The sequence below is a fragment of the Ceratosolen solmsi genome, unplaced genomic scaffold (assembly GCF_000503995.2).
Source record: "Ceratosolen solmsi marchali unplaced genomic scaffold, CerSol_1.0 scaffold45, whole genome shotgun sequence".
NCBI lineage: Eukaryota > Metazoa > Arthropoda > Insecta > Hymenoptera > Agaonidae > Ceratosolen > Ceratosolen solmsi.
In genome coordinates this window covers 1,207,579-1,221,084 of record NW_011948436.1, presented here as the reverse complement: position 1 = coordinate 1,221,084, position 13,506 = coordinate 1,207,579, and the positions used below count along the sequence as shown (strand labels likewise).

Below are 13,506 nucleotides of genomic sequence, written 5' to 3'. Positions count from 1 at the left end.
TATGTTGCACTGACCAAACCAAAATTTCGTTATCTTAATATCCAATATTCCTTAAATCTCCTCGACTGCTGTAATTATAATTACAAATAATTAATCAATGCTCTTCGAATAGTTGGTCCACAAATAGGCATGTTCTCTTTTGGTCAAGAGCCATTAAATGCTGGTGATATGGCTACGATTCAATGCGCTGTCATAAAAGGCGATTATCCCGTAGAAATCACTTTTATGTTCGGGGATAAGCTTATAGAAGCCAATTATCAGGATATCATAATATCCGAATCGGGGAGACGCACTAAACAGTTAACGATTGAATCCGCTGATGCCAAACATGCTGGAGAATATACTTGCGTAGCGTCCAATGTCGCGGGCTCAACGTCGCGAACTGCTACACTTGCTGTGAACGGTATATGACGGGCATTTTCTATGTCATGTGTAATTTAGTTTCGTAATAGTGTTAAAGAAAAAAAAAATCTATATATATATATATATATATATTAATATACAAGTGACTATCCAATTTCCTTTAATCCGAAATTATTAAAGTAACATCCCTTTTAATAATCTCCCGAAATCAATGAACATACAGTATTATAAAATTGATCGAAGCTTTACTATTTAACGTTTAAATTTCAAATTTTTATGCAATTTGCGATATAGTAGGAGAGCGAATGATATAGAGATCGAACCTTGGCCATTTATATCTAATATATAAAAAAAAAAAAAAAAATAATAATAATAATAATAATAATAATAATAATAATAATAATAATAATAATAAAGATGGTCATTCGATGTAAAAAGTCGATATTGAATTATGATCCCACTTGTCGTGGTAAATCATTGTAATTTAAGACTCTGATTCTTAATATAATAGTATTATAACATTAATGGTGCCTTGCGCCAATTTTTAATTAGTATTTTCTCTAAATGCTGCAAGTAGGACGACGTATGTTGGCTCGTGTAGTGATTTATTCTTTTGAATTTAGTCGCACCGCAAATAGGTATGTTTACTTTTGGCGAGGCCCCTTTAAATGCAGGAGAAACTGCGTCAGTTCAATGCGTAATTCTGAAAGGTGATTCGCCTTTGGATATTACCTTCATGTTTCAAGGAACTCCTGTCGAGCCCAACGAGGATATAGTTGTATTCGAAACAGGCAAACGTGCTAAGCAATTGTTGATTGATTCTGTAAACGCTAGGCATGCCGGGGAATATACATGTGTAGCATCCAACATTGCTGGATCGACGTCGCGCTCAGCCACACTCACAGTTAATGGTACATTTATAAAAATTACGCATGTAGCTGCATTTACACTATTTTTCCAATTGTGAATTGCCGTCCAATTTTTAAATTTTAAATCCAACTTACTACCACGATGGGCCATCCTACCGCCTGTTCGCATATTTACATAATTTATCCATCATAATCAACTCCGTTTATTTAGATGAAAGTAAAAAGAAAGAAAAAAAAAAAAAAAAGGAAAAAGAATCGAAGAATACGATTCTGCAATCACATCGACATTTCTCAACTCACGATATTTTTACGAATTATCATTCGATGTCTTACAGTTCCGCCGCTAATCGCTCCTATTATTTTTGGCGATGAACCAGCAAACTGGGGAGAGCAAGTATCTTCTATGTGCAGTGTTCTTAAGGGCGACGAGCCCGTAATAATTCAATGGAAGTTGAATGGAAAGAACATTATGTCAAAAACACAACCTGATATAACAATATCGAGAACTGGTAAAAAATTATCAGTGCTCAATATTGATTCTGCAGCGGCTCATCACACCGGAGAATATACTTGTGTCGCAAGTAATTTTGCTGGATCCTCAAATCGAAGTGCATTATTATCAATAAATGGTATAAAACTGTTTGAAAGAATTTATATAAAAAATAAAAAAAAAAAGAAAAGAAAAAAAAAAGAAAAGAAGAAGAAAGAAAATCTTTTGTCGCTATTGCACGCCAAAAGCAGTCCTTGATAATCCTTACGCAGACAAACTGACTTATCTCGGAGGACTCGAGTCGAATTCTATCAAATCAATTTGTTAACGATCGTCTGTTAGGAAGTTGCGATATCTATTGATATTTCAATTTTTGTCGGCTTATTCGCTTATTATTTGCATTTTCTAGTTGCTCCTCAGATAGCTCCATTTTTCTTTGGACAAGAGCCTGTTAATGCTGGTGACATGGCCTCGGTTCAATGCGCCGTCACCAAAGGTGATTCCCCTTTGAAAATATCATGGTTATTCGAAGGAATTACGATTGACAAAAGCAAAACAGATATTACAATGTTAGATATTGGAAGACACGCAAAACAATTAATGATAGAGTCAGTTGAAGCAGATCACGCCGGGACATATACATGCACTGCCGAAAATCTGGCTGGATCAACGTTTCGATCGGCTGTACTTGCCGTTAATGGTACATTTCCGCGAGTTTATCATTTATGAGAGCGACGAAACTAAGACTTTGGTTAAAATGTATGGCTTTTTTTCTCTTTTAAGTTTCATTTTTATTGCCTCTGTCTATTATTTCTCTACCTTTTCTCCTTCTTCATTGCAGTCTAGTTAATGTCAGTAAATTTACACGGTTATGAATAATATTTCTTTTCTTTAAAGGGCTTTTCAATTGCACATATTGAATATTCATTTCCACATATTGTACATATTATCTATAATAACAACCTTATCATCTAGTTCGAAATTATATAAGTTATAATGATTATTTTTTATCGTTATTTAAGTATGCAATAACTTTTACCGCACCAACTTATTTTGTATATTTGTTGCTTCGCAAATTGGAATCATCATTTTCGTTAATGAGCTGTTTAATACGGGAGATATCACCCCGCTGGTAACATGTACAATTCAAAAAGATGATCAATATCTACGGACATGGATTGCACCTTTCAACACGATTAACGCGCACACGAGGATAATATTATAATTATCTGAGAAATCCATAGTATCTTGGAAGATGTGAAAAATAATAAAGAATCAAAGCTATTCAACGTCAAGCATTGCAATCTCAACAATTCGTACGGCTATCCTCAATATTAACGGTGCTTAGTATAAAAAAATTTAACAACTCTGTGCTTCCATTGATACCTATGAAATCTGATTACATCCAAGGACTTTAGTCATACGGTTTCCCATTAAATGGATAATTTTTATTTTACAAGCTCGTACTGGATGGGAGCAAAATATTTGGCATAAAACAGTGTTATTTTTCAGTGACGTGTATGTTTGTATGGTTTCGTACTGGCTCATTTCTCTTTGAATTTTAAATATTATGTGCTTTTTTTTTCTCATTTTATTTGACCCTCGTTAGACCACGATCGTCTTTGTGTATTTTCACGAATTTTCTATTATTTTTTTTATTTCTCCGCCTCGCTTATGTTTGAAATGTATGCTTTTAACGGGACATTGTCATTCTCAAGTTTTAAACAATTATTTATAATTGAATGATTAATAGAGAATTTTCACGAATATAAAATATGTGTAAGAACGATATTTCATATCGTCATAATAAACGAGCTCGAATATTAACAATGACTCTTTTTATTTCAATTTTTATCTCTTAGTCGCTCCACAAATCGGAGCATTCACATTTGGTAATGAGCCAGTTAACGCAGGGGACGTTGCTTCTGTAACGTGTGTCGTCACTAAAGGTGACTTCCCTATGGAAATCAATTGGATGTTTGAAAATGAAGCAGTTGATGAAACGCGTTTAGATATCGTTATATCTAATTTTGGAAAACGTGGAAAACAGTTGAGTATTGAAAGCGTTGGAGCAACACACGCCGGAGAATATACCTGTGTGGTATCCAATATAGCTGGCTCAACAACACGCACAGCTTTACTGGACGTCAACGGTTAATACAATCTTAGAATAATGAATGAAATATATTCTGTTATTCTTTTATTATTCAAATATCTCCTTAAGAAAGAAAAACAAAAAAAAAAAAAAAAAGCAAAATAAAACAAAAACAAAAATCCTTCATTTATCCAGTGGTTCGAGTGAACAAAATTCTTCTCGATGATCATAGAATCGAACAACATTACATTTAATAGGAGTAAAAAAATTATAACTTGTTTTTTATTCAAAACAAAAAGAAATAAATACAAAAAAAAAATAAATTGTTTGACTCCATTTGCCATTTCATAAATTATGTTTTTGTAGTAATTTATAGGTTCGTTTGTCGCAATTCGTAAAACTTATTTTATACGAATATAGTTAAGATTTCTAATTCTCAATCGTAAGTTCAATCCATATTTTCAGGTCAGTGAGAAGTCCAATTTAGTATTCTGAATTTATATGATAAATGATATTCTTCTAGATTTGTAATAAAAATTTTATAGATATACAAGTTGCTCTGTTATGTTGTCAAGTTTTTTTGTTTTTTGTTTTTTGTTTTTGTTTCTTTCCTAACAACAGTCGCTCCACAAATTGGGGCCTTCACATTTGGTAATGAGCCGGTTAATGCAGGGGACGTTGCTTCTGTAACGTGTGTCGTCACTAAGGGTGACTTCCCTATGGAAATCAATTGGATGTTTAAGAACCAAATAGTAGATGAGAAACGCAAGGATATTACGATATCGAATGTGGGAAAGCGTGGAAAACAATTAAGTATTGAAGCTGTTGGAGCAACACATGCCGGAGAATATACTTGCGTCATCTCCAACATTGCTGGATCGACGACGCGTACAGCTGTGCTCGATGTCAATGGTATTTGCAAATCCGAAATACAAAGAGCCATTGTTTTTTCAAATTAAGCTCTCTGACCTCAAATTCCTTGTCGTATCCAATGGTTTACAAAATGTTTCATTCGCATACAAGTACACGGATTTGTTTTAATAGAAATGTACAATTACATTCGTTAAAGTCGAAAAGTCGATAAGACTTATGTTTTTATAAGCTCTTCTTATAAGCTCATACTTATCAATTTTTAGAAATTATTTTAATTAAAAATTCAACTAAACTTTTTGTATGAAATATTGATTTTTTATGATTTCATGTTTGTTGATTTTATATCCACTATATATATATATATATATATATATATGTGCATTAATTTTCGAAAATTTCAAACTAATTTTTATATTTTTGGTTTTGTTGTTATTTAAAAGTAGAAAAAAAAGTAGAAAGAAAGTTTCTCGTATTAGAATATTCGATCGGCAAACTTTGAAAAAATAATTTAAATATTCTTCTTCCTCCTTACATCATTATTATAAACTAAAAGCAACGCGTTCTCATAGCGTATTTTCAAATATCCATATTTCAATCATTAATTTGAAAAAGATCAAAACACTGTATTCTAACGTAGCAAGACAGATAATAAATCTCGCCTTACTATCTTAAATCACACGTCCGAGTATAATTCAGCATGTTTGGATGTAAATAATTACTAGATTTATTAAAATCTAGTCCTCGTTTTTATTCGAATCGACATTTTCATGTTTGGCTGGCAATTTATAATAATATAATATTTTTCATGATAATGAACTTCCCATCAACATCGATCGATTATCTCATTTCAATTGTTTTCCTCCTCCAAACGTTCGCTCGCATTATTAGCTTTCAACGAGCCGTAATCGTTAATCATACAGTACAGAGTCTAAAATAACTATTAATTTCAACGTCTCGATTGGTTTTCTCTTATTTTCAGTACTACCAAAGTTGCTACCATTCTCGCTAGGCGATGGTCCGCTAAATTCCGGACAAGTCGTTACGGTCCCTTGTGCTGTCATCGAAGGCGATCAGCCACTAAAACTCCACTGGACTTTAAACGGTCACGCAATTTCTCCACATTCCGGTATATCCATATTGGATCTGGGAGAGCGCGGAGCTATATTGAGCATCGGATCCGTTCAAGCCTCGCATGCCGGCACTTACACCTGCGCCGCAGAAAATTCGGCCGGCAGGCAGCGGCTCTCGGCCGAGCTCATCGTCAACGGTGTTGAAATTACTCTCAAACGCCCTCTTTCTCTTTCTATTTAAGCATGTGTGTACCGATGGCCATCCGTATCGAATATCTTATCTACTTTGTTCCTACTCGAGCTATCTTTTCCCAATGCCAAGCGAAGCCACGTATGAATCATCTGCTCGTTTCACTCACGATCCACCCACGCGACTCCCCCTACAACTGCGACCAAATTACGATTTTATAACCATACTTACGGCAAATAGGTAACACAGCGACGATACAGCCTCCATGTTCTCTTTGTTATCTTACAGTCGCACCGCACCTTCAACCGTTCTCGTTTCACGAAAGCACCAACACCGGCGACTTGATAATAGTGCATTGCGCAGTCGTTAAAGGAGACGCGCCTCTGTCGCTTCAGTGGCTCTTCAACGACCACCGAATCGAAATAGACAATCAAGTGCAAATAACCGCTATGGGGGATCGAGTCTCGACTCTTACCATACCTTCGGTAAGGGGCGAGCACGCCGGGGAGTACGCGTGCGTCGCCGAGAGTCCAGCTGGTCGCGTTACGCACCGCGCCCATCTCAAAGTCAACGGTACACCGAGAATTGATCATCTCTGTATTAAGGCGATGCAACATTCAAATTAAATCCACCGCCGACGTTTATCTTATCTACAGTTTCAACTCCCTACGTAACGAGAAGCAGACGATGAGAAAGAGAGAGAGAGAGAGAGAGAGAGAGAGAGAGAGAGAGAGAGATTAGTGACGACTTCTTTTTAATCAAATTTAGTGTCATATTCTAATATTCACCGGGGAATTTTGTTCGTAATTGTCAAAATAGTCATGTAATACGCGAAATATTAATAGATGAGACCGAGACTGTTGCATCGCCTTCGCCATGAGCATCGAAACTCACAGTTCGGCTCGTGAGATGTGATCAATTTATCTGCTTGAGGGCAATTAACGGACGTCTACGGCTATTAAAAAGAAATTTTACCAATCTTTACAGTGTAGATAACTTGATATTATTGTAACGCAGGCTGCATTATAATCTGTATATTTAGAATTTATCGTGCCTTATATTGATACGCAGTATGTATTATCCCCTAAAAACAACACCGTAATTATTGTCCTAGAGAATAATTTGCTCAAATTGTCATCTTTATTTTAGTGCGTACTGCATAATTTCACCATAAAGATTACGAATATCCTCATGACAGTGGTATTAAGAACAAACGAATTCCTGCTTTCGTTTGCCTAATATCTGATCTTATATTAATAAAGCATCTCCGTATGTATTAATTATCCCGATCTTTGATATACACGCTCCAATTTTTTACATACTCTCCCATCTTACACTAAATGAAAAGTCACGGGGCCTTTGAAGAATACATTGGTTGCTCATGTAAATAATAATTTTTTTAAAGAAAAAAAAAAGAAAAATGAAAGACGAAAAAAAGGAAGGATAAAGTAATTTCACCGATATACCGAGAGCTAAAAGACAGGGGATTGGAGTGCCACCAGAGGTCACCGACACACGTTAAGTCGTATAATCGTCAGCTAGGATGAAGCGAAAAAAAAAAAATTATTACCGGCTTCGAAAGAAAATCAAAACGAAATGCAACAAAAATATCCACTAAAAAAAAAAACAAAAAAAAAACAAAAAAAAAAAACAAAAAAAAAAAAAAAAAAAAAAACAAAAAAAAAAAATCAAAACAAAAAAGAAAAACGTCGTGTGCAACTGGCATTTTCATCATTGAATTTCCAGTACATCCACGCATCACTCCGTTTGATTTCGGCGATCAGCAGATTTACGACGGGCAAACCGCCCAATTAGCTTGTATGGTGCTGATCGGCGATATGCCACTTGAAATCAGCTGGACGTTCGAAGGGAAAAAGCTGTCGTCGCAGTCTATGGGCTACAGAGTGAGTCAAGTAGGGCCGCGCTCGAGTATACTACTGATTGATCCGGTAGAACCGAGTCACGGAGGCAAATACATGTGTATCGCGAAAAATCCGTCTGGCAACGACACACACCAGGCGACCTTACGAGTACACGGTTAGGCTGATGTCATGACTTCGTAAGGCTCTGGAACAACGGAACTCAGTCGCTCGCTTTGTCTTGACATATTATTCTTGTAAAAATAAAACTTGTTCCCTGCTTATTAAATGCAGCATCATTGGCATTTGAGTGCCGCTTCACCCATTTAATCACCTTATTTGTTTTTCATTTTATTTTTGTTCTTTTTTCTTCGTTTCTTCTCGTTTTTCGTCGCCCCGTATTCGTAATTTCGTTCAACATTCTAATGTTTATTTATCAAGTTCGAGTACAAATTTAAATTACAATCTTTAATCAGAGGAAGAGAATTAAGCGGCAATACCTATTTGTTAATATAAAATGACAATCTCACGATTCCGAAGTCTTGAATAATAATTTTTAGCGCAATAATGCAGATTTTCCGTGAAAAAAAAAAGTAAATAAATAAATAAAAAATAAAGAAAGGAAAATACTTGTACTGATAAACCATATGTTTCTTTCAATTCCCAAACGCGTCATTTTAAACAATATGTAAATAATTTATGCTATTTATAAAGAGTAATATGTACGTGTGATATGTATATATATATATATATGTATGTATGTATGTATGTATGTATGTGTGTATGTATGTATGTATGTATGTGTGTATGTATGTATGTATGTATGTGTGTATGTATATTATATGTAACTTGATCAAATTAATGCATTTTTCTAGAATTTTCAACAAAGCCAGTACTTTGGCAATGAAATCAGTTGATGCTCCGTCGGTACATTCCTCGTCGCTTGCATTAATGCATTATGCTATATTTATTTCTTGCGTTGGACTTCTCATGTATTTAAAAGCTCTTGCTAATTGTTCGTTTCCCAATCGTACCCGCAGCGGCTGCATCTTGTAGCAATCGTCAGCTTATACGCTAATTATCCTAAAATTGATTAATCGTTGTCTTTATCGCAGCATCTTTCATAGTCAATATAATAATCAACCTCGTTCATTATTACCATGAATTCTCGGATATATATAACATTAGTATTGGTTCGTCATTATCAATTCCTCGTTCATCGTCTTTCGATAAAACAAAATATGGATGAAAATTGAATAGAAAAGTAATTTCAACAGCATAAATGCGTCGATTAGATTGCTTGGATGTTCCTCGATAGAACGTGGTCAAAAAGTCTAAGTAATATGATTTAGCCAAATCGATATGAAACTTGTTGGGTATATTCGCGGTTGAGTCGATTAACTTTCAAACGACATCCTTATCTCTCACTCACTTTCTCTCCGCAATCCAAAGCCCATACCTTCGATCCTTTAATCCTGTCACTTAATTTGTAGAAACACATTATTAATCCTGCATGTTTATTGTAGTTGCTTTGAACATTTGCGGCTGCCTGCATGTTGCCGCTCTCAAAATATCATGAAGAATGCATGCTAAACAATACTGAGCCATGCGAGTCACTCTCTATTCTAAATATTAGCTTGTGCTTTTCATTAAATGCTTCAAATAACATGAAAGTCGTTAATGTAAATTTAACGAGCGACCGATGAATACTGTCATTAATTTTGTTTTTTTTTTTTTTATTTATTTTACTTAATCTCAGACGAGATTGCAATTTAAATAATTTTAATAACAAATGAAACGATCTAATTAAATAACGTAGTTATTTGGAAAAACCATATGTTGAATAATATACTTCCCCTTCGTGTAACACACGCGCGCGCGCGCGCACGCACTCACACACGCACACGCACATTTATCTGAAGCATTTTCATTACTTTTACAAGGGAGTCATTTAGCGATCGCATGTAGCAAAATGAATCACGTGAGAATTGCCTGTTGATAATAATACAAAATGAAAAATACTTATAGCTGCTGTCTCGAATGTTTTGAAGTTTTGCTTTTTTACTAATGAAAAATATGGATGTATTATTCTATTTGTTTTCAATTTGAAACTTTAACGCATAACGATCAACAGACATTTCGCTTTTAATATCTCTCCATCATTAATTCTATCCGTATTTTCAATTAATATATGCATATAAATTTTTATATACATAATATACGCGAATTTCCTTTTTTTTTTCATGTTTATTTATTTATTTGATTTATTTATTTTGATTTTATTTTTATTTTAACTTTTCTCTCTTACTCATATAATTTTCACCAAATGTTTTTTTATAAATTTCATTGTACAATTTATTCATTTATTTATCGAGTCGGATAGAATTAATATCGCTCTCTTGCAAAATCTCTCGCTTTGTAGTCTCTTCGAATAGAAATATTGATCGATCGAGCGTTATTGCTAATTCGTATTTTTAATGACGCTGCAGTACCTCCACGTTGGATTCTTGAACCGACCGATAAAGCATTTGCTCAAGGCTCGGAGGCTCGCGTTGAGTGTAAAGCCGATGGTTTCCCAAAGCCCCAAGTCACATGGAAGAGGGCTGCTGGTGAGTTCCTTTTATTGTTTATAATAATTTTATTATAAGATTAAAATACAGAAAATTCAGAAAAATGGTAAAATACGAACTTTGCTTGTTTAACGTAGGCGATACTCCCGGCGACTATACCGACTTGAAACTCAATAATCCTGACATCAGTGTCGAAGATGGTACTCTCATGATCAACAATATTCAAAAGACAAACGAAGGATATTATCTTTGCGAAGCCGTTAATGGAATTGGCTCTGGATTATCTGCCGTAATTTTGATTTCTGTGCAAGGTAAGATTTCCACAAATAGTCACATACGCGTACTTTAGAATAATCGATAGCAATTTTACGAAGCGTATAATTATCATTAGCTCCACCTCACTTTGAGATCAAACTGCGAAATCAAACGGCTCGTCGTGGCGAGCCAGCTGTATTACAATGTGAGGCTCAAGGCGAAAAACCAATTGGCATCCTGTGGAACATGAATAACAAACGATTGGATCCCAAGAGCGATTCCCGTTACACCATACGAGAAGAAATAATGGCCAATGGCGTCCTCTCGGATCTCAGTATTAAAAGAACGGAACGAAGTGACTCGGCTTTGTTCACTTGCGTAGCCACCAATGCATTCGGTAGCGACGACACGAGCATAAATATGATTATCCAAGGTCAGTCGCTGTAACCGACCACGAAAACATTATGCGTTAGAGAAACGCTCGATTATTATTATAAACATTGTTTGCATTGGATTTACAGAGGTACCGGAGGTCCCTTATGGGCTCAAAGTCTTGGACAAATCAGGTCGATCTGTGCAGTTGTCTTGGGCGGCTCCCTACGACGGAAATAGTCCAATTAAACGATACGTTATTGAATACAAGATCAGTAAAGGCTCTTGGGAAACGGATATCGATAGAGTCGTGGTACCCGGCTCACAGCAAAATGTCGCTGGAGTTTTCAATCTGAAACCGGCAACCACCTATCATCTACGCATCGTTGCAGAAAATGAAATCGGCACTTCTGAGCCATCCGATACAGTAACTATTATCACAGCAGAAGAATCACCGTCGGGCCCTCCGAGTACTGTGCGCGTCGATGCTTTAGATCAACACACACTTAAGGTAGTTTATCAAGACACTTTACGTAATGATAGATAAATGCATTTGAAATGTTTAATCCAAGTCATTTGGATAATCAAACATCTATGATATTGTGTCACTGTCTATTGTGCGCAGACACAACAGATTGGTTATTTCAATTCCAATATCCCTTAAGCTCCACTTAAATTAAAATGACATTTTTTATTATCGAGCATAAACATACAATGATAATGATCGTGACGACGATGATGATAATAATAATAATAATAATGATGATGATGATGATGATGATGATGATGATGATGATGATGATGATGATGATGATGATGATGATGATGATGATGATGATGATGATGATGATGATGATGATGATGATGATGATGATGATGATGATGATGATGATGATGATGATGATGATGATGATGATGATGATGATGATGATGATGATGATGATGATGATGATGATGATGATGATGATGATGATGATGATGATGATGATGATGATGATGATGATGATGATGATGATGATGATGATGATGATGATGATGATGATGATGATGATGATGATGATGATGATGATGATGATGATGATGATGATGATGATGATGATGATGATGATGATGATGATGATGATGATGATGATGATGATGATGATGATGATGATGATGATGATGATGATGATGATGATGATGATGATGATGATGATGATGATGATGATGATGATGATGATGATGATGATGATGATGATGATGATGATGATGATGATGATGATGATGATGATGATGATGATGATGATGATGATGATGATGATGATGATGATGATGATGATGATGATGATGATGATGATGATGATGATGATGATGATGATGATGATGATGATGATGATGATGATGATGATGATGATGATGATGATGATGATGATGATGATGATGATGATGATGATGATGATGATGATGATGATGATGATGATGATGATGATGATGATGATGATGATGATGATGATGATGATGATGATGATGATGATGATGATGATGATGATGATGATGATGATGATGATGATGATGATGATGATGATGATGATGATGATGATAACAATAATAATAATGAGAATAATAATAATGAGAATAATAATAACAATAATAATAATAATAATAATAATAACAATAATAACAATAATAACAAAATGATAAAAAGCAAAAAAATTGAAAAAATATAATAATGATAATGTGTAAGCATGCAAATTTGGAATCGAATAGACCGTTAAATTATTTTGCAATCTTATGAATAATTGTTAATCGTGCAGGTGTCGTGGAAGCCGCCTTCCCGCGACGATTGGAACGGCGAGATTCTTGGTTACTATGTTGGATATCGACTAGCGTCATCCGATAAGCCGTACATGTTCGAAACCGTAGAGTTTTCCAAAGAAGATGGAAAAGAGCATCATTTGCAAATTATGAACCTCAAGACCTACACCCAATACAGCGTCGTCGTTCAAGCATTCAATAAAGTAGGATCCGGGCCAATGAGCGAGGAGAGAAGACAACACACTGCCGAAGGCGTGCCCGAACAACCTCCACACGACACCACTTGCACAACTCTCACGTCTCAAACAATTCGCGTTTCATGGTCCTCGCCACCTCTTGCAGCTGCCAACGGAGTCATTACCGGATACAAGGTATCATCCCATTAAATTCACTTTCACGCTTATCTCATTAATCGCATCAGCATTTCCTCGTCACTTTATTGGTAAAATTTTCACGTTTTAGATTATTTATGGGCCCTCGGAATCATGGCACGATGAAAATACCAAAGATACTAAGATTACGTCGTCCAGCGAGACTATTCTCCATGGTCTTAAGAAATTTACAAACTACAGTATGCAAATTCTTGCTTTCACTTCTGGTGGTGACGGTGTCAAATCTGCACCCATTCATTGCCAAACCGAACAAGATGGTAAGATTCCAAAGTATACCCCCTCCTCCTCCTCCTCCTCCTCCTCCTCCTCCTCCT

General features: G+C 35.5%; 1 protein-coding gene across 1 annotated transcript in view; it reads left to right on the top strand.

Annotated features, from left to right (window-relative positions):
- Nucleotides 1-13,506, top strand: part of Dscam1 (Down syndrome cell adhesion molecule 1) — a 69,857-nt gene that overhangs the window by 43,437 nt on the left and 12,914 nt on the right. The window contains 6 exon segments of the mRNA XM_011503237.1: nucleotides 10,299-10,418; nucleotides 10,517-10,690; nucleotides 10,771-11,067; nucleotides 11,156-11,517; nucleotides 12,800-13,171; nucleotides 13,263-13,449. Of these exon segments, the coding sequence (XP_011501539.1) occupies nucleotides 10,299-10,418; nucleotides 10,517-10,690; nucleotides 10,771-11,067; nucleotides 11,156-11,517; nucleotides 12,800-13,171; nucleotides 13,263-13,449 (1,512 nt within the window).